At 41.4% G+C, this 22,594-nt stretch overlaps 1 protein-coding gene across 1 annotated transcript in view; it reads right to left on the bottom strand.

The window, feature by feature from the left end:
* Positions 1-8,569, bottom strand: part of LOC107815144 (nuclear matrix constituent protein 1-like) — a 36,551-nt gene extending 27,982 nt beyond the window's left edge. The window contains exons 1-2 of the mRNA XM_075243055.1: positions 8,004-8,569; positions 7,674-7,883 (exon numbers count right to left, since the gene is read on the bottom strand). Of these exons, the coding sequence (XP_075099156.1) occupies positions 7,674-7,883; positions 8,004-8,267 (474 nt within the window). The 5' untranslated portion in view covers positions 8,268-8,569. The remainder of the gene's footprint in view (positions 1-7,673; positions 7,884-8,003) is intronic.
* Between the last annotated feature and the right edge of the window lie 14,025 nt (positions 8,570-22,594).

Genomic DNA, 22,594 nt, shown 5'->3' with positions numbered 1-22,594 from the left:
ACAGATCATGACATGCAAGAGGGGAAAATTGAGGGGGAGGTTCTCATACTCGATAATCTGAATCAACAATAGATAATTGAATATAGAGGTGCATATGCATGGGAGATAGAAGATGTTGATCTAATTCAAGTTCAATTCCAAGAAGCTGAAATGGAGGCAACTTTATGGATACATAGGAATATATTGAGAATGAGCAAGGAATATGGAGCAGTGTTCAAAGGCTGTGAAGGGGAGGCTCTATCTCTTTTTATGAAACTAGATGCCAGAAGGAAGGAGGAGATGACAGAAGCTCCTATTGCCAACTATGGTACTCCAAAACAAAAGGGGGCAAAGGAAGTGGAAAAACTAGTTTTCAATGTGATGTATAAAGATGAGGGGAAAAGGGCAAGGGGGAGGTCAATTTCCAGAAGTGAACCATGAAGATAAAAATTATCTTGTGGAAAGTTTGGGGATTGAATTTGAATAGAAGGGAAAAAAGAAGGTTAGTGAACATGTTGATACAAAGGTGAAAAGCATACATTTATTGCTTTCAAGAAACTAAGTTAGAAGGAAATATTGAACCAATAGTCAAGCAAATATGGACCAATATAAGGGTAGAGTTTAGTTGCTTCCAATCAAATGGGAGAAGTGGGGGAATTCTTATTATATGGGATAATAGGGCATGAAGAGGAGAGGTGATCACCACTGGAATATCCACAATCACTTGAAGATTCAGCTCAGTGACTGAGGAGTTCTCATGGCACCTCACAAGGGTATATGCACCTTGCAACAGGGTGGAAAGACAGCTTCTGTGGATGGAAATTGCAGATACTAGGGGACTTTTTGATGGTCCCTGGGTAATATGCGGGGATTTTAACACAACTAGATTTGTAAATGAGAGGAGAAATTGTAGGAGAATGACAAGATTCATGACAGAGTTTTCTGATTTCATTGATGACATGGAATTGGTGGATCCTCCTCTTATTGGAGGAAGTTTTACTTGGGCAAAAGGTGACAATCAACAAGCTTTTTCAAGGATAGGCAGGTTTCTATTCTCTACGGAATAGAATGATGAATTTAGGAATATTTCCCAAACACTGTTACCTAAAGTCTCTTCTGACCATGCTCATTTACTGTTAGAATGTGGAGATTGGGAGAATCACAAGTCTTATTTCAAGTTCGAGAACTGGTGGCTCGGGGTGGCAGGTTTTAGTGACATGGTGAAAACGTGATGGCTTTCTTTTGAGGTACAGAGTAAACCTGATTATATTTTGGCCAGCAAATTAAGGATGCTGAAAGGAAAAATAAAAAAGTGGAATGATACAAATCATGGTAACTTTATAGTAAGGAAAACTCAACTTCTAAGTTCTATGGCAGAAATGGATGTTGTACAGGAAACTAGAAGTCTATCTGAAAATGAGCTTTTGCAGAAGGCCAGCATGTTCATGGAGCTGGAAGATATAGCAAAAAATAAGGAGATAGCTTGGAGGTAGAGATCTAGAGTTCTTTGGCTCAAGCAAGGGATAGGAACACAATTTTTTCATAGAATTGCAAATGCACACAGAAGAAATAATACAATTGATAAGCTAGAAGTTAATGGTGTGACGGTGGATAATCAAGAGACTATAGAAGGGGAAATTCTATCCTTCTACCAAAAACTTTACACTGAAACAGAGGAATGGAGACCAGAGTTTGTTTTGGCTGATTGTCCTTCTATAAGTGAGAGTAAGAAGCAGTGGTTACAAAGATCATTTGAAGAGGAAGAAGTTTGGGCAAGGGTAAAATTATGTGCTTCAGATAAGGCACCTGGGCCAGACGGATATATTATGGGATTTTTTCATTCTTGCTGGGACATTGTAAAGGAAGATGTTATGCAAACTTTGAGAAATTTTCATACACAAGAGTTTTCTAAGAAGAGCTTTAATGCATCATATATAGCCCTTATACCAAAGAAGACTGGAGCTTGAGAGTTCAGAGATTTTAAGCCTATTAGCTTAATTGGTTCTGTGTACAAAATTATTTCTAAGATTTTGACCGAGAGATTGAAAACAGTGATCTCCAAGCTAGTAGATAGGCATCAGATGGCTTTCATTAAGGGGAGACAGATAATGGATGCAGCACTAGTGGCTAATGAATGTGTTGATTCAAGGCTAAAGATGAAGACACCTGGAATTCTTCGCGAACTTGATATTGAGAAAGCATATGATCATGTCAATTGGGTTTTTCTTCTTAAAATGCTGAAATCTATAGGTTTTGGAAGAAAGTAGATTAAATGTATGCTTTTCTGCATAAGCTCAGTCAGGTTCTCTGTTCTCATCAATGGTACCCCAGAAGGTTTCTTCCCTTCACATTGAGGTTTGAGACAGGGCAACCCTCTTTCCCCCTTTTTGTTCCAAATAGCAATGGAAGGTCTAAATAACATGATAAAGACAGCAAATAACAGTAGGTGGATGACTGGTTTTAAGGTGGCAAGTAGTGTAGGTGGAATGGAGATAACCCTATCGCTTTTTGTGCTTCTCACTCTCAAAAACACTGATCAACCTACTTGGGACAGGTGCAGGCAGTTATAGAGGAATTTAAGAAGTTGATGCCAGTCCAGTGTTTAGAAAAGCGATCGCTTCGTCGCTTAAAGCGCGAAGCGACGCGAAGCGACAGTGTATCGCTTCTGGCTGCTCGAAGCGATGCGATCTTGAAAAGCGCGCGCTTCACTAGCTGAAGCGACGAAGCGAGAAAATCGACGAAGCGATCGCTTCTTTTACAAAAGCGCACTGGCCCTTTTTTAAAAAAAAAACTTGGGGTCTGTTTTTTAATTATACAAAAAAGACCCCTAAATAGTCACAACAGACCACTGCTTCTCCCGTCAAAACAGAGACATCGACAAAGGGCTAGGGTTGACCCCTTCTCTCTCAAGCTCGAGCTCGACCACTGCTTCTCCAGTCCAGGTAATTTCTTTCTCCTTTCTTCTTCATTTCTTCTTCTCCTTTCTTCTTCTCCTTTCTCCTTCTCCTTTCTTATTTTTCTTCTGCTTCTGCTGCTTCTTCTTCTGCTTATTTTCCTTCTGCTTCTGTTGCTTCTGCTCTTCTGCTGCTTCTTCTTCTGCTTATTTTCCTTCTGCTTCTGCTTCTTCTGCTTCTGTTGCTTCTTTTTCTGCGTCTGCTTCTGCTTCTTCTGCTTCTTTTTCTGTTTCTGTTTCTGCTTCTGCGTTATTATATTTCAGCATATAAAATTAATTATATATATGTATTATTTTTAGTTTATGTGATTTTTTAAATGTTTTTTTCAGTTTATATAATTAATTATTATATATATTATTATTATATGTATTTTCAGTTTATTGATTATGTTTTTTTCTTATATCTTAAATAATAGGGATATTAAAATATCTCAAAGTTCGAAAGAGAAAGACCCGGCTTGGCAATATGGCGAGAGAGCTAATGAGAAGAATATAAATGTTGTATGCAAGTTTTGCAACAAGATTACAACGGGTGGCATTTATCGCTTTAAATACCATCTAATTGGTGGCGATAGAAACGTCACAAGTTGTCCGAAATGTCCACCGGAGGTGAGGGAAGAAATAAAGAATTTTGTTGAGAAGAAGAAGGAGCAAAAAAATCAAATGGTTCATCAACCAATGGTGACCAATCTTGATGATGATGATGATATTGAAGAATTGTCACTTCCAACAAAACGGGGAAGAGATGGGTCAAGCCATGGATCATCGACTAAAGGTCCTATGGATTGCTACTTCTCAAAGAAGCCGGGAGCAAAGGGCGGTGGAAAAGATGTACAAAAAATTGCTAAAGACATTTTGAGGGATCGTGTGGTTAGAGCTTTTGCACGATGGGTCTATGATGCTGGGCTCCCCTTCAATTGTGTCAACTATGACACTTTTGGAGACTTTATTGAGGCCATTGGTCAATACGGACCTGGAATGAAGCCAGGTCCTTATCTAAATAAGGAAGTGGAGGAGACTAATAAAATTGTTGAGGAGCATAAAGTTGTGTGGAACAAGTACGGCTGCTCCATTATGATGGATAAGTGGACGGCAAGAACGGGGAAAATTATTATTAATGTGTTGGTGAATTCTCCCCGGGGAAGCTTGTTTCTTGAGTCCATTGATGCTAGTGACTCATCCACTAACCACATCAAAATGTTCACCTTGTTTCAGAATACCATCGAAAAGATTGGTCCAAGCAAAGTTGTTCAAGTGGTCACTGATAATGCAAGTGAAAATAAGAAAGCAGGTGGCATGATTAAAGGAGCGTACAAGAATGTCTATTGGACTCCATGTGCGGCTCATTGTATCAACTTGATGTTCGGGGACATTTTCAGGGAAAAACCCTTCTCTACAGTTTTTGGCCAGGGCGTTAGGTTACATTCTTATATTTCTCAGCGGCCCTTGTTATTGAATATGATGAGAAGATTCACCATGCAAAAAAATTTGGTGAAACCGGGCAAGACAAGGTTCGCCACTGCTTTCTTGACTTTGCATAGTATCCACTGTCAAAAAAACAATTTGAGAAAGATGGTCACTTCAGAGGAATGGAGCAAGAGTAAATTTGCAAAGGAAAGTGCGGGGAAAGAGGTTGCACGCATTATTCTTTCTTATTCTTTTTGGAATAATGTCCTTCATGCTCTTAAAATTGGTGGCCCTTTGGTTAAAGTACTCCGTTTGGTGGATGGGGAGCAAAAACCATCAATGGGCTACCTCTATGAAGCTATGGATAGGGCCAAGGAGGCTATTCAAGCATCATTCAGTGATGAGCAGAAATATGCAAAGGTCTTTCAGATCATTGATGCAAGATGGGATGAGCAACTTCATAGACCTTTGCATGCAACTGGACTTATTCTGAACCCATCACTCTTTTATGAGCAGCATGAGAAGAATTCATTGGCTAAAGAAGTGTAGACAGGATTCCATCAGGTTGTTATCAAGTTGAACCCAGATGAAGACTTGCAAGAAAAGATAGTAGATCAGCTTGCTATTTACAAGGCAGCTGAAGGACTTTTTAAGCTCCGACTTGCTATTAAACAAAGGACGACGAAGTCGCCAGGTGACCAAGTGTTTCTATATTTTATAGCTCTAACTTCAATGTATTCTTTATACTTATTAACTCTTGAACATTTTTTTGACTTCTTAGTTGAATGGTGGGACCAATATGGTGTAGACTCCGGAGCTACAGGCTTTCGCCACCAAAGTTCTAAGCTTAACTTGTAGCTCATCCGGATGTGAAAGGAACTGGAGTGTTTTTGAACACGTGAGAAATAAAAAGAATTATTTCGTATTTTGAGATAAAGTAAATTATATCTCAATTGTCCAAACTCCTACTAATTAGTTGACACATCTTTTTTGCAGATTCATACAAAGAAAAGGAATCGACTAACCTTGAAGCGCCTCTATAATCTAGTGTTCATAAAATACAATAGAGCATTGAGGCGTCGCTACAACCACCTCAATATAATTGATCCAATTCTTTTGGACAATATTGATGAGGCTAATGAGTGGCTAACCGGAGTCCCCGAAAATTGTGAAGATGAAGAAGTATTTGAAGGCGACTCCGATTTCACTTGGGGTGATGTTGCGGTTGGTAGTGGAGTTGGGGAAGATCCTTATGGTTTAAGGAGATATACTCCAAGTTCAAGCTCTATTAGGAAGGGAAAAAGTGTGGCTACTACAAGTCGATCCCTATCCCTAATTGATGAAGATGAAAGTGATTATGAAGAGGAGGGGGAAGAAGAAGATGACGAGCACTATGAAGATAATAGAGGAATTCAAGATTTTGACAATCTTGAAGAAGAAGAAGAAGAGTAGAAGAATAAGATGTTGATTCTAGTAATTTAGTAGCTTTGATTTTACTTGTCCTATGGTTTGTGGATGATTTGGTGGTACCTAGTACCTACTTTTAAGTATTTAAATTGAAGTTTTTGATTATTTATAATTTTACATTATGTTTTTTAAGAATTGCGCTTCACTTTAATAAAGCGTGCGCTTTGCTTTTGAAGCGAGGCGAGCCCTTGTCGCTTTATTGCGCTTCGCGCTCTCAAAAACACTGTGCCAGTCAGAGCTAGTGTTGAAAAACAACAAGAGCAGCGATAGAAGATGTTTCTAGTTCTTACACTTGTTGGACTGCCTAATGACCTTGACTCGGTGAGAGACCAAATTTTGGCTAGTCCTTCAATTCCTACAGTTGATGAATTATTCTCTCGATTGCTTCGTCTTGTTGCGCCACCCAGTCACATAGTGGTCTCACCACCAATTGTTGACTCCTCTATTCCCGCATCTCAGACAGTGGAAAATCGGACATCTCAGGAGGTCATTTTGGGAGATCTCGATCCAAGTGTTCTTATTGTAATAAACTTGGACACACTCGTGAAGTGTGCTATTCTTTACATGGCCAACCATCCAGAAATGCTCATGTTACTCTTACTCAGACCGAGACCGAGACTACAGGTAACCAGGGATTTTCTTTATCTGAAGGGGAATATAATGAGTTCCTTCAGCATCGAGCAAGTAAGCAGACATCTCCACAAGTAGCCTCAGTTGAAATAAAAAGCCTAAAAGTTTTAGAATTAGTTATTTTATATGCTCCAGATCATTGAAAAAGCCATTGATGCGCCTTCTAAAGAAAGTCAATGTAGGCATCATCAAGAGCTTAACCAAAGTGAGGTGCCCAATCTCGTATTTGAGAGTTCGCGGCTTCGTTTCTACCACTGCCTCCCCAACTGTCGAATGCGAGAACAGTAAGGAGCACAGAAAGAAAGAATATCGTTGTGCGAAGATGCGATTCACCAAGTTGGGGCGAAGAAAGCTATCAAAACCAACCGCCATAAGAACACGAAGGCCTCTCCTTCGTATTTCCTTTTTCATTAAATTTAAAGGATACTGAACTTAATGCAAAACTATTTCAATGTTAACCACCAATTATAGATAGGCCTTGTCTAAATAAAAGATGAACCGGGATAGCATAGTAGCGCAAGTTTCACATCCTACAATATAGCATATTGAAACATCAGGTAAGACAAAATTATACCGCAGTGACTCCGTGTGTCGAGCAACCAAAACATTGTTGGGTCGTGATTGCAACATGTTAATGTACCATAAAATAACATTTAAATTGATAATTGTTGCGAGTTGAGACTGCAAAAGATCATGTTCCGCATAAACTAGATGCTATCATGAGAAACTTCTGAATTATGTTGGCAAATATTACCAAACTTGGAATCCCAATGCAGAAACACATTCCAGTCTCATAAGTAGGAAAATTTGGTTATAAGCATTGTTTTCCCTAGTTCAATATCACAAATTGCAAACAAAGTAAAACTAGTTTCCCCTAAAGAAAAGTGTCTTGGTTCCTAAAAGCATAAACCAACTCAAACTCAGTCTTCAGAACATACTTACTTTGGTTTTCAAAAACAAAGTAATACACTTCAAAAACTAAAGCAAAATTACAACGAAATGCCACCAAAAATTTGGTTTTGCACAAAGTATTCATATATTTTGTCAAACAAACAGGATAAAATCAACAAGAACTTAACAGTCAGGAAACTTAGCATAAAGGTACATGGTTGGGTATGTTAAGAATTACAGTCAAATTATATTCTGACAAAAAGCAAAAGAAATATGAAGCTGTTAAAATATTTGAAAATACAAATAGTGCAAGGAAGAATAGGTACAAGAGAATTAAAGATCTTACATCAACCATACATTGCTTCTTAGAAGCCAAAGCATTTCTCAAATTTTCTTCTCTCTTTTCAACTTCCGCAATGGAAATCAAATGAGCAGACTGCTCACGTTTGAGAGATTCATGTAGTTCTGCAAGTTCTTCTCTAAGTTCATCATACTTGGATGTCCATTCATTTTTCTCAATCAATAGAAGCCCCATATTATACTGATAATCAAAAAGCTGCCCATAAAAGCAAACAATTAGGGTAAAAATTCAATCCACCAGTAGAGTTGTGAAGAAGGAAATATACTTATTTCACATTCCAAACCAATAAATACACCATAAGTTTAGTTGTTTTACCTCTTTTTCAAGCTTGGCAATCTTTAGGAGCAGGGCTTGGCGGTCGCGGCCTTCCATTGCAACCTCGTCTAGCAATCCAACTTCCTTGAATCTCCTCCAATCGTCAATGTTTTCCCTATCTCCCAAATTCCTTTGAGCATTCTCACTCAAGAGCCCCACAGGAAGAGGAACGTGGTCATCCGCAAAAGCCACTGCCTTGCCCTTACCGTTTCTTGGCGGCGTTACGGGTACCGCCGCCCATACTTTTCTTTCTTGAGTGAACATCAAACAGTCAATTGCCAGTCAATTGCCGGATGGATTGATCCAACTCTGTTCTAAAGCAAAACCCTAATGAGACATGACTATTATTGGCCGACGAACACCATGCAACTTTTCTTGAAGAGGAAACAGTTGAGAGCAAAAATGCAAGAGTGTAGTAGGAGGACAGCGCTCGCTGTTTTCTTTTTCAATGAAAATGTGGTTTAACACTCCCCAACTTTTCTTCTTTCTCCTCCCTCTTCTTTTCTTTTCTTTCCTACGGTTTGACAGAAAATGACCAAAACGTCACTCCCTCCCATCCACAATAACGGGTGTTTGGTACTAGGTATAACAATATATAAGGGTGCTATAGAAATATAATATAACCTTAATACTCTGTTTGGTTACCAAGTCAGGTATAAGTTATTCCGGTGTTAAAATGGTTACCAAGTCAGGTATAAGTTATTCCGGTGTTAGTTTTAACACCGGAATAACTTATACCTTATAAAAGGTAAGGTAATTAGCACCGGTATAACTTATACCTTCTTCTTAGAAATTATGCAATTGTCATTCTTAATACAACATAACAAACAATAAATAAACAACAATCCCAGCATAACTTATCACAATATAACTTATACCGGCATAATTTATACCGGTATAAATCGTATGCCAACCAAATGACCCTTAAGTGACTAATTTGCTTTTTTATTTTGTTCCAAAATAAGTGTCCATTTATATAATTAAAAAAATCAATTTGTTTTTTCAAAATTACTCTTATGTACGTATCCCTTAAAAGTCATTTACTCCTCACATTCGAGAAGAGAAGTAAGTACTACTATAACTATGCTGCAACATTTAATTAAGGGTAGTTTAGTCACATTAACTATTTTTATCTAGAATTTAGTATTTTCTTAATGGGTGTGCCAAAAGTAAATTGATCACTTAGTATGGACCGGGGGGAGTAATTTTAACAGGCTTTAGAGTGAAACCTATACATTTGGGGGACATTTGGTAAGATAGATAGCACAAATAATCGTAGGACGAAAATTTAGTATCATTTTATCCATTATTTGGTTATTAATTCTAAGATAAGTTATTAAAAATTAAATATAATACCGAAATAACTTATGCCTTGTTTGACCCAAAAACTGGTTTTGAGATTAAACAATTAAATTTGTATTTTTCAAGGGCCACTAGCAATTTGTTTGATTCAAAACGGTTGCACACAATGAATAAAGACAAATAATTAATTACGAAATAGATTAAAAAGAACTATGCAACAGAGAAAAATCTTGTTTATTTCCAATCCCGAGCAAGTATGATTGAATTACAAAGCTTAGTCAAGAAAAGCCTAGCACAAGACGATATTTTGTTTCAGAGAGAGTTTTCCTTTCGATGATCCCTCCTTCGAGCGTTGTGGCGGCTACCATTTCGAGTTTCGAGCCAACACGTTAGTGGATTAGGTAGTGGAGAGCAGGATCCTCAATAATGGCTTCCGTTTCGATGTAACGTTGATATCCACGATCTCCGTATAAGGTTGGCTAAGTCTTCAAATTCATTTGTCCATCTTTTGAATATTTGACCCTTCGATGACAATAATCTCAAGACCTTCTGAACTTGGAAGTGGGTCCCATTACTTGATTTCTATATCTTAATTTCCACGTGGGACTTTTTCGTTACGTCACATGGAGAGGGTAATTTTTACCCACACAGTCAGTCCCCACCACTTGTTTGGTGATTCAATGACGAATGCTCGATAAGTGATAGTCTTCTTTCCTTGGTAGGAGTCAATCTTGCAAAGAATTCTTCATTTGCAAGAAAGAGTTTCAATAAAACTCAATTTTTAGGAATAACGCGACTCGCGCACTGTCCATACTTAATACGCTAGGACACATGGCTGTTTTTAGTCGATCTTCCCACCTGTTACAGTTCCTAGGCAATGATGATTACTTATGATAGGGAACTTTTCCCGATTTTGGCGGTTACAGGAGGAGGATTCTCCCGCCTATCTATATCGGGTTGTGGGCCTCCCAATCAACTCAAAATTCCTTCTCTCATCTTCTTTACTGTCTTTCTTGCTTCGCTTAATTTCCAATCAACTCTTCATTTTCAACCCCTTTGTTTGTAACTCACATGGATTCCCATGGTTTTGGCTTTCCTTCAATGGATGATCACCCCTCAATGCCTTTGGCCAGAGGTGTTTCTCCACTTCCACCAGGAGGGAAGCAGACCTTTAAGCCCACGGTCTTGGAGGTTCTTCCCAAAAGTTGTGATTTTGAGGGAGTAATTGAAGCATGGAATAAGGTGACAGTGCAATGCGGGAGTTCACATGTTGAAAATATAAATTCCCTTGTCCGTAAAGAACATGCTCCCCTAATCCTTTATGATTGTCGATATGGTAATCATGTCGCTATTCACGTCCCTCAGGTGACCAAAATAATTTCCAGCCACATGCCAGGATTCTCTTTCGTCTATACTTATCTCTTCACCTTTGGGTTCGAACCCTTGATAGATCCTGTAATCTTTGACTTTTGTCGTTATTTCAACGTGTGCTTAGGCCAAGTTGGGTCGAATATATAGAGGCTTGTGGCGTGCTTCTATTTCTTGGTAAGTGTAGTCGATGTTCTATTCTCTCTCTCTTACACACACGCCCCTTCTACATCTATTTGCTTCCAAGTCGCCTAAGGGGAGAATTATTCAATGGCTAGTCGATGTACTCGGATCCTTGTGGATGCCGAGGATGACCACGACAGGAGGTGGTTTGATACTTTCTTGCAGTCCCCACTCATGAGTTGGTCAAGCCCGAAGACAGGCCTATTTCGGAGAGGTGGAATGATAGACGTAAGTATACATTCCTTTGATTACATTAGCATTTCTTATTTTAGCCTCCCTATTTTCTTATCTGTCATTGCTTTGTTCTTGCTTCTCCTCTCTCGGTTGGCATGTTGGTAGTTCCGGAAGGTATTCCAGACATCAAAGAGTGGGTGAAAAAGATTTTGGCATCCTCTCCGATAACTGAGAGATCCTAGAGATTTATATCTGAGGTCTTAGAGTGGCGAGCCAAGGATCATGGTAAGTGTCCATACCAACTGCATTTCAACTCTTCGGGATTCTTAGTGTGACACCTTTTTGCATGTTCCTTTATAGGCATATCTCTAAGGAAGGCTGCTCTGCAAGTGTTGATAAGGCTTCCGTCTTCCATTGACTCTTCCCTGAAAAGGGTAAGACAAATTTCTCCCTTGAAAAGAAAAGCAGACCTTCCAGTTTCTATTTCGACGGGTCTTTCTCAAAAAAGAACAAGGTTGAATTTTTTTATAGATCCTGACTGTGTCCAAGGTTTTCCCCGAGCTATCCCCTGATGAGCATCCTCGATACACCACCCGCAATGTTAAAGGACTAGGGGTGGGATTCCCCCAGCTCTGAGTCAACGAAAAAAGTTATTGGGGACTAGGGTCTAGAGTCCCCTACTTTGGAGTCAGCAAGAGCCGAACCCTTTTTCTTGGACCGAGGAAAAGGGATAGATGTGGCCAAGCCCTCCAAGAGGCCTTTCCTCCTTCATCTATTACACCCTTCTGCTCTATGACCTCCCTTACTAGTTCTTTGACGAGCGCCGGTGTTTGCCAGTTTTGACTAATGTGTCGGTGGGGGGGTTAACCTTCTGAATCACTCGGGAGAAGGGAAGGCATGACTGGAATGATTGGTAGGTCCCTTGGAGAGGGAGCATGTTAAAACCCCATGTTTTTATATGTGAGAGTATGTCGTAAGTCAATTCATGTAAGCTCAGAAATAAGATTATATTTGGAATCATATAAAGTAAGTTAATCATGTTACCGTGGAGGTTACAAATATTTAAGATCATGAATAATGAGTACCAAGAGGGTTGGAAAGCTTAGAAGCTAAACCAATTGAAGAAAATAAGGTTCGTCAAAAGTCGACAAGTTTGGAATGTTATAACATGTACTTTGGGGTAATACAAGGGTTCTTAACATGGTAAGGAGGTTATTCTGTGAGTTATTATAGTCGTATGATAGTTGTGTGCTATGTTTTGAAGTCAAACAAGTTGTGGAACAAAAGGTTGGCAAAGGTCATCACAAGTTACATTCATAATATGCTCAAAATTAGGTCAAATGTAGCTGAGCTTTTCTCCCAGTATACTTGGAATTATTGTATGATATATCTACCAAATTGAAGATCTATGAGTATAGTTTTCAACGCATTAAACCGTTTGTCGATACAACGTCGGAGTAGAGATATATTCGCATTTTCGCGAGACTGCGCAAGTAGCTCCCATGGGACCCACTTAGGCGGTGCTCGACCTACTTCACTTTAAAAACGATTTGGACGCCTATTTTCTGCTAATTTTTTAGTCAACTCATCTCCAAACTTCTCCTAACCCTCCTAAACAGATACCATAAGGGTTTGAAGTGATTCCAAAGTGATTACACCATATTTCAATATCAAAAGTTAGTTATAGTGAAGAACAACACCTCTTTGAGGTTGTGTTGTCATTGAGGATAGTTGTGGGTTGTGTTTGACTGAATTTTCAAGTTGTTGCTACTGGCTAAGGTGAGTATAACAGGATATTAATTGTTCTTAAGCTTGCTTGTATATTGATTAAGTTGTTAGGATGATAAACTACAAGATAATAGTTGGATTAGCTTAAGTCACTTCTATGGTGTTGTATTGCCATCGAGGGTTGTTTATAAGCTAAATATAACTTGGATTTTAACTTGAAGCTACTGTAGGAGTTATATATTTTGTGTTCTTGCATGTGTTTAAGGTTATCTTGATATTGATTAAGTTAAATGGATGGACTAGACATGAACTAGTGAATAAAGTTGCTAATTAAGGATAGTTGGAGTTCTAAATTATTTTTGTTGTTATAAATATATGGTATAAGGCTGGAATCATTGGTGAATGACTTCATTATCATGTTAAATGTTACGCCCCGCAATATTACGTTGATATTACGTCCTACAATATTATATTACGATGATGTTTCGCCTTGTCAATATTACATTACGATGATGTTACGCTTCACAGTACTAAATTATGATGATGTTGCACCATGTAGTATTTATACTGTGACGACCCGGCCGGTCGTCTTAAGAATTAACGCCCCGATCCCCTATTAACTTCTTTCCCCGAGTTTATTTGTGCTATTTTGATTTGCCGGGATGTTCGATTTTGAGTTTCGGAGAGTTTTGGGACACTTAGTCCCCAATTGAGAGCTTAAGTGTTGGAAAGTTGGCCATAGTCGGAACAGTGTGAAGACGGCCTCAGAATAGAAATCCGATGATTCTGTTAGCTCCGTTGAGTGATTTCGGGGTTAGGAGCGTGTTCGGATTGTGTTTTGGAGGTCTGTAGCTAATTTAGGCTTGAAATGCCGAAAGTTGAATTTTTGAAGTTTCAGATCCGATAGTGAGATTTTGATCCGAGGGTTGGAATTGAATTCCGGAAGTTGGAGTAGCTCTGTAGTGTTGAATGTGACGTGTGTGCAAAATTTCAGGTCATTCGAACGAGGTTTGATAGACTTTTTTATCGAAAGCGTATTTTTAGAATTTTTGGAATTCTTAGGCTTGAATCCGATGAAAAATAGACGTTTTTATGTTGTTTTGACCATTCCGAAGGTCAAAACAAGTTTGAATGATGTTGTAGAATTGGTTGGCATGTTTGGTTGAGGTCCCGGGGGCCTTGGGTGTGTTTCGGATGCTCAACGGACCAATTTTTGACTTGGAAAAATTGCAGATTTTCTGTTGTTGTGTTGCAGAGAAAACATTCATCGCGTTCGCGAGGGGGTCTCGCGTTCGCGTAGAGCATCTGGGAGAAACAACTGAAATGTGCTTCGCATTCGCGATGATGTCCCGCGTTCGTGAAGGTAAGGACCCGTTGGTCTTCGCGTTCGTGACATGGTCCTCGCGTTCGTGTAGGGTCTGCCAGTGTAAGCTACGTGTTCGCGAGTCGATCTCACGTTCACGAAAGAGGAAATTGGCCAGTAGGACTTTTGTGCATCGCGTTCGCGAAGAAGAACGCGCCTGGGCAGATATAATATTTCAAAATCGAGGGTTTAGCCATTTTTATCAAAACTTAAGCTTGAGAGCTCGAATTTGAGCGACCTTTTGAGGGATTTTCAGAGATATCGATTGGGTAACAATTCTAGACTCCTTGTTGCTTGTAACTCATTAATCTAAACATGAATCCATCATTTAGTTTCGAAATTTGTATGAAAATTGGGGAAAAGTTCTTCGACCAAGAAATTGAGTTTTGATTGGGGATTTGACATAGGATTTGAATAATATTGGTATGGTTAGACTCAAGAGAGTTTGAGGATTCTGAAACTATAAATTTTACCCGATTCCGAGACGTGGGCCCGAGGGGTGTTTTGGTCATTTTATATAATTTCGTGTATTAACTTAGAATTTCTTTGCAGAATCAGCTACTTAAAGTGTTATTTACGTTATGAAATTGAATTGAATAGATTGGTCCATTTGAAGTCGAGTACTCGTGGCAAGAGCATGGTTTCGGGTTGATTTGAGTCGGTTCGAGGTAAGTGGCTTGTCTAACCTTGTGTGGGGGCCCTTCCTCTTAGGATATGATATATTTGATAATTGAAATGCCTTGTACGTGAGGTGACGAGCGCGTACTTGAGCTAATTGTTGAAAAATCCGATTTTTCCTTAAGTATTTCAATTGAGGTCATTTTCCTGTTTTATTCTACTTGCGAATTTAGCCTGTTGCTAGTTTAGAAAAGCATGTTTAGTTGACTTAATTGCCTATTTGCTTAAACTGTCTTAATTGCATTACGTGAAGCATGTTAGGCTAGAATTAACTGTTTACTTGGTACAAAATTTAGCTTAATTGGGTATTCTTGTGTTGCTGCTGTGTGTTTTTACTTTGAGACTACAGGACGGCATCCCGGGAGATCCCCTGTACATATTTATGATCTGAACTGAGGTGCGGGATACCAAGAGATCCCTCGCACATATATTGAGGATACCAAGAGATCCTCGAGATACCGAGAGATCCCTAGCATATATTGAGGATACTTAATTGGGTATTCTTGTATTACTGTTGTGTGTTTTTTCTTTGGGACTATGGGACGGTATCCCGGGAGATCCCCTGTACATATTTATGATCTGAACTAAGGTGCGGGATACCAAGAGATCCCTGGCACGTATATTGAGGATACCAAGAGATCCTCGGGATACCGAGAGATCCCTAGCATATATTGAGGATACCAAGAGATCCTCGGGATACCAAAAGATCCTAGCATATTTTGAGGATACTAAGAGATCCTCGGGATACCAAGAGATCCCTAGCATATATTGAGGATACCAAGAGATCCCCGGTTATCATCCTAGTTATGAGTGGTACTTCCTTGTGGTTTGCCTTCATCTCTGTTTCCGTTATTGTACTCTTATTATCCTGTATAGATTCTTACTGTAGATTCTCAATTGTACTGCTTATCTTATCCTGTCATCTTTATATTTATTTAATCTTAGTAGGGCCCTGACCTTCCTCGTCACTACCCAACCGAGGTTAGGCTTGGCACTTACTGAGTACCGCTGTAGTGTACTCATGCCTCTTCTGCGCATGTTTTTCATGTGCAGATCCAAGTACCGCTACTTAGGCCTACCATCCTTGAGGAGGCGACTGCTCTAGAGACTTCAAGGTACATCTGCCGCGTTCGCAGACCGAGAAGTCCCTTTCTATTCTAGTTGTTAAACATTGCCCTTCTGTATTTTCTTTCTTATTAGACATTTATGGAGTTGGAGCTTCTTATGTATCTCTTAGCTTGTGATTCATGGGTTTTCGGGTTTTGGGAAAATGTATTGGTTTTAAGAGTAAATATTGTGTATGCCGAGCGTCACTTTTAAACGTTGTTTTATTACTCTATTTCTGTTTTAAATTGTTTTATTCCCCAAAATTTTGGTTTTTCTTCCGCAATTTAGGCTTACTTAGTCATAGAGACTAGGTGCCATCACGATGGTTCACGGAGGGCGAACCGGGGTCGTGAAAAGTTGGTATCAGAGCTCTAGGTTCATAGGAGTCATGGATCATAAGCCGGTTTATTAGAGTCTCGCTGATCGGTACAGAGACGTCTGTACTTATCTACGAGAGGCTATGTAACTGTTAGGAAAATTTCCGCTTCATTTGATTTCCTTGTCGTGCGATAGTTTGACATCACAATTCTAACTTCTGTCTTCTATTCTCTTACAAATTGTGAGGACACGTGTTACCCAAGATGATCAGGCACCCGCGCCCCCTACTACAGCCGTCAGAGGTCGGGGTCGGGGTAGAGGTGGAGGACGCACATGTGGTACATCTAGAGCACCTGCGCGAGCTGCCGCCGAGGTACCACCAGCAGTTCCAGCCGGAGTCCATGCGCCTAACATGCCTACTGCTACCACTACTCTAGCCCTTCAGGAGACTTTGGCACAGTTCATGAGCATGTACACCACTCTGTCTCAGTCAGGGTTGTTTCCCCTTGCTGTAGCTACATCTCAGGATGGGGGAGGAGCATAGACTCCCGCCGCCCACACTCTTGAGCAGTGAGTGCATGTTGAGCAGGTCCCTGAGATTATTCCTGTACCGTCTGCAGTGCCAGATCAGCCCAAGGACAGGGCAGCGGCTTCCGAGGAAGAGCAGCAGAGGCTTGAGAGGTTCAAGAAGTACAAGCCTCCTGTATTTAGCGGTCTAGTATCGGAGGATGCTCTGGGATTTCTAGATGAGAGTTACAGCATTCTCCGTACCATGGGTATATCAGGATCGAGCGGGGTTTCTATCACTACTTTCTAGCTTCGAGGAGTCGCCTATGAGTGGTGACGCACCTATGAGTTAGACAGTCCGGATGAGGCTGCTTCACTGACTTGGACTCAGTTTTCAGATCTGTTCCTGAGAAAGTATGTTCCTCAGAGCCTTAGAAACGCATGGCGCGCAAAGTTTGAGTATTTGCGCCAGGGTGCTATGACTGTCTCAGAGTATGCTGTCTGTTACACTAGTTTGGCTAGGCATGCACCAGCCTTGGTTTCTACTATTCGCGAGAGAGTTCGCCGGTTTATTGAAGGCCTTATTCCCAGCATCAGGTCTAGCATGGCTCGTGAGTTAGAGATGGATATTTCTTATCAGCAGGTGGTGAGCATTGCTAGGAGGATTGAGGGTATGCATGCTAGGGAGAGAGAGGAAAGGGAGGCCAAGAGGTCTTGAGAGTCGGGCCATTATTCTAGTGCCCGTCCCCTGTTGCAGGTCGTCATGGTAGGGGTTATATGAGTCACCCTATTCATTCAGCTCTCCCAGCAGCCAGTGGTGCTCCAGCTCCTCCTAGGCCTTAGGAGCCTTATTATACACCTCCGGTTTCCAACGTGCCTCCTGCGCGGGGTGCTTTCAGAGGTCAGTCCAACAGACCTAGCCCGAGCCAGTCATAGCCACCACATCCTCCCAGAGCTTGTTTTGAGTGTGGTAACACATGTCACATGGTGAGGGATTGCCCTAGACTTTGGATGAGTGCACCTCCACAGACTTCTCAGCCACAACGTGCCCCGCAGAGTTCTTAGGCTATGATTACAGCTCCAGTTGCTACCCCACCTGCTCAGCCAGCTAGAGGTGGAGGTCGGGGAGGTAAAGGTCACCCTAGAGGGGGAGGCCAGGCCAGATACTATGCCCTTCCTGCCCGTACCGAGGCTGTTGCCTTCGATTCTGTCATCACAAGTATTATTTGGTTTGCCACAGAGATGCATCGGCTCTATTCGATCCAGGCTCTACTTACTCTTATGTGTCTTCTTATTTTGCTCCGCATTTGGGTGTATCTTGGTATTCTTTGAGTTCTCCTATTTATATTTCTACTCTTGTGGGAGATTCTCTTGTTGTGGATCGCGTCTATCAGTTGTGTTTGGTTGTTCTTAGTGGTTTTGAGAGCAGAGCTGATTTATTGTTGCTCAGCATGACAGATTTTGATATTATCTTGGGCACGGACTGGTTGTCGCCTCATTATACTATTCTTGATTGTCATGCCAAAATCGTGACACTGGCTATACCAGATGTACCGCATGTTAAGTGGAGGGGTACTTTAGATCACACTCCCAGTAGAGTTATTTCTTTTCTTAACGCTTAGCGTATGGTTGAGAAGGGGTGTGACGCGTACTTAGATTATGTGAGAGATGTTAGTATTGATACCCCTTCAGTTGATTCAGTCCCAGTTGTACGGGATTTTTCTGAAGTGTTTCCAGCTGATCTTCCAAGCATGCCGCCTGATGGAGATATTGATTTTGGCATCGATTTGTTGCCGGGCACTTAGCCCATTTCTATTCCTCCGTATCGTATGGCTCCTTCTGAGTTGAAGGAGTTGAAGGATTAGTTACAGGAATTGCTTGATAAGGGTTTTATTCGGCCTAGTGTATCACCTTGGGGTGCTCCTGTCTTGTTTGTGAAGAAAAATGATGGTTCTATGCGTATGTGTGTTGATTATCGCCAGTTGAACAAAGTGACAGTTAAGAACCATTATCCTTTGCCTTGTATTGATGATCTGTATGACCAGCTTCAGGGCGCATGGGTGTTTTCTAAGATTGATTTGCGCTCAGGTTACCATCAGTTGAAAATTCGGGAGTCAGATATCCTGAAGACTACTTTCAGGACTCGATATGGTTATTACGAGTTCCTTGTTATGTCATTTAGGCTGACCAATGCCCCAGCAGCCTTTATGAATTTGATGCACAGTGTGTTCCGGCCGTATCTTGACTCGTTCGTCATTGTCTTTATTGATGATATTCTGGTGTATTCCCGGAGTCGGGAAGATCATGAGCAGTACCTGAGGATTGTGCTTCAGACTCTGAGAGAGAAGAAGTTATATGCTAAGTTCTCGAAATGGGAATTTTGGTTGGATTTAGTGGCATTCTTAGGCCACGTGGTATCGAGTGAGGGCATTCAGGTGGATCCGAAGAAAATAGAGGTCGTGTAGAGTTGGCCTAGACCATCCTCAGCTACAGAGATCTGCAGTTTCCTTGGCTTGGCGGGCTACTACCGTCGTTTTGTAGAGGGGTTTTCATCGATTGCGGCCCCTATGACTAGGTTGACCCAGAAGGGTGCTCCATTCCAGTGGACGGAGGAGTGTGAGGCAAGCTTTCAGAAGCTCAAGACAGCTTTGACCACAACCCTAATTTTGATATTGCCTACATGCTCGGGATCTTACACGGTCTATTGTGATGCCTCGCGGGTTGGCCTCAGAGCGGTGTTGATGCAGGATGGTAGGGTGATTGCCTACGCGTCTAGACAGTTGAAAATACATGAGAAGAACTACCATGTTCACGACCTTGAGTTAGCTGCCATTGTTCATGCCCTGAATATCTGGCGTCATTATTTATATGGGGTTCCCTGTGAGATTTATACTGACCATCGGAGCTTGCAGCACCTGTTTAAGCAAAAGGATCTAAATTTGCGCCGGAGGAGGTGGTTAGAGTTGCTGAAGGACTATGATATCGCTATTCTGTATCACCCGGGCAAGGTTAATATGGTGGCCGATGCTTTGAGTCACCGGACAGAGAGTTTGGGGAGTTTGGCTTATTTACCAGAATCGTAGAGGCCTATAGCGATGGATATTCAGGCCTTAGCTAGCCAGTTTGTGAGATTGGATCTTTCGGAGCCTAGTCGGGTTCTAGCTTGCATGGATTCTTGGTCTTCCTTATTTGATCGTATCAGGGAGCGACAGTATGATGACCCTCATTTGCTTTTCCTCAAGGACAAGGTTCAGCACGGTGATACCAGAAATGTGACTATTGGTGATGATGGGGTATTGAGGATGCAGGGTCGGATTTGTGTACCCAATGTTGATGGGCTTTGAGAGTTAATTCTAGAGGAGGCCCATAGTTCGCGGTATTCCATCCATCCGAGTGCCGCGAAGATGTATCAGGATTTGAGACAGCACTACTGGTAGAGGCGGATGAAGAAGGATATAGTTGGATTTGTAGCTCGGTGCCTCAACTGTCAGCAGGTGAAGTATGAGCACTAGAGACCGGGTGGGTCTTCAGCAGATAGAGATTCCGGAGTGGAAGTGGGAGCAAATCACCATGGACTTTGTAGTTGGGTTCCCACGGACTTTGAGAAATTTCGATGTTATTTGGGTGATTGTGGATCGGCTGACCAAGTCTGCTCATTTCATTCTTGTGTGTACTACTTATTCTTCGGAGCGGTTGGCGGAGATTTATATCTGGGAGATTGTTCGTCTGCATGGTATTCCGATGTCCATCATCTCAGATAAGGGTACTTAGTTTACATCACAGTTCTAGAGGGTCGTTCAGCATGAGTTGGGTACTCGGGTGAGTTGAGTACAACATTTCACCCTCAGACGGACGGACATTCCGAGCGCACTATTCAGATTCTTGGGGATATGCTCCGTGCGTGTGTGATTGAGTTTGGAGGATCTTGGGATCAGTTCTTGCCGTTGGCGGAGTTTGCTTACAACAATAGCTATCAGTCCAGCATTCAGATGGCACCATATGAGGCTTTATATGGGAGACAATGTAGATCCCCGGTAGGTTGGTTTGAGCTGGGTGAGGCTAGATTGTTGGGCACAGACCTGATTCAGGATGCTTTGGAGAAGGTTAAGGTGATTCAGGATAGATTCCGTACAGCCCAGTCCAGACAGAAGAGTTACGCGGACCGGAAGATTCGTGATGTTTCCTATATGGTTAGAGAGCGGGTTCTTCTTCGGGTTTCGCCTATGAAGGGCGTTATGAGATTCGGGAAGAAAGGAAAGTTAAGTCCAAGATTTATTGGCCCTTTTGAGATTTTGAAGCGTGTTGGGGAGGTTGCTTATGAGCTTGCCTTACCTCCCAGCTTGGCCGGAGTTCATTCTAGTATTCCATGTTTCGATGCTCCGGAGGTATCATGGTGATCCGTCGCACGTGTTGGATTTCAGTTCAGTCCAGTTGGACAAGGATCTATCTTATGTTGAGGAGCCAGTGGCAATATTGGACAGGCAGGTTAGAAAGTTGAGGTCAAAGAACATTGCTTCGGTAAAGGTTCAGTGGCGGGGCCAGCCGGTCGAGGAGGCGACCTGGGAGACCGAGCAGGATATGCGCAGCCGTTACCCTCATATTTTCACTACTTCAGGTATGTCTCTATGCTCGTTCAAGGACAAACGAATGTTTAAGTGTAGGAGGATGTGACGACCCGGCCGATCGTCTTAAGAATTAACGCCCCGATCCCCTATTAACTTCTTTCCCTGAGTTTATTTTTGCTATTTTGATTTTTCGGGATGTTCGATTTTGAGTTTCAGAGAGTTTTGGGACACTTGGTCCCTAAATGAGAGCTTAAGTGTTGGAAAGTTGGCCGTAGTCGGAATAGTATAAAGACGGTCTCAGAATAGAAATCTGATGGTTCCGTTAGCTCCGTTGAGTGATTTCGGGGTTAGAAGCGTGTTCGAATTGTGTTTTGGAGGTCCGTAGCTAATTTAGGCTTGAAATGCCGAAAGTTGAATTTTTGAAGTTTCTGGTCCGATAGTGAGATTTTGATTCGAGGGTCAGAATGGAATTCCGGAAGTTGGAGTAGCTTCGTAGTGTTGAATGTGACATGTGTGCAAAATTTCAGGTCATTCGGACAAGGTTTGATAGACTTTTTGATCAAAAGTGTATTTTTAGAGTTTTTGGAATTCTTAGGCTTGACTCCGATGAAAAATAGGTGTTTTATGTTGTTTTGACCATTTCGAAGGTTGGAACAAGTTTGAGTGATGTTTTAGGATTGGTTGGCATGTTTGGTTGATGTCCCGGGGGCCTCGGGTGTGTTTCGGATGCTCAACGGACCAATTTTGGACTTGGAAAGATTACAAACTTTCCGCTGTTGTGTTGCAAAGAAAACATTCATCGTGTTTGTGAGGGGGTCTCGCATTTGCGTAGAGCATCTGGGAGAAACAACTGAAATGTGCTTCGCGTTCGCGATGATGTCCCACGTTCGCGAAGGTAAGGACCCGTTGGTCTTTGCGTTCACGACATGGTCCTCACATTCGCGTAGGGTCTGCCAGTGTAAGCTACGCGTTCGTGAGTGGACCTCGTGTTCGCGAAAGAGGAAATTGACCAGCAGGACTTTTGTGCATCACGTTCGCGAAGAAGAACGCGCCTGGGGAGATATAAGATTTCAAAATCGAGGGTTTAGCCATCTTTATCAAATCTTAAGCTTGGGAGCTCGGATTTGAGTGGGATTCTGAAGGATTTTCAGAGATATCGATTGGGTAACGATTCTAGACTCCTTTTTGCTTGTAACTCATTAATCTAAACATGAATCCATCCTTTAATTTCGAAATTTGTATGAAAATTGGGGAAAAGTTGTTAGACCAAGAAATTGAGTTTTGATTGGGGATTTGAC

The sequence above is a fragment of the Nicotiana tabacum genome, chromosome 22 (assembly GCF_000715075.1).
Source record: "Nicotiana tabacum cultivar K326 chromosome 22, ASM71507v2, whole genome shotgun sequence".
Lineage (NCBI taxonomy): Eukaryota > Viridiplantae > Streptophyta > Magnoliopsida > Solanales > Solanaceae > Nicotiana > Nicotiana tabacum.
The sequence above is the reverse complement of the archived record's forward strand: the minus strand, read 5'-3'. Positions and strand labels throughout refer to the sequence as shown.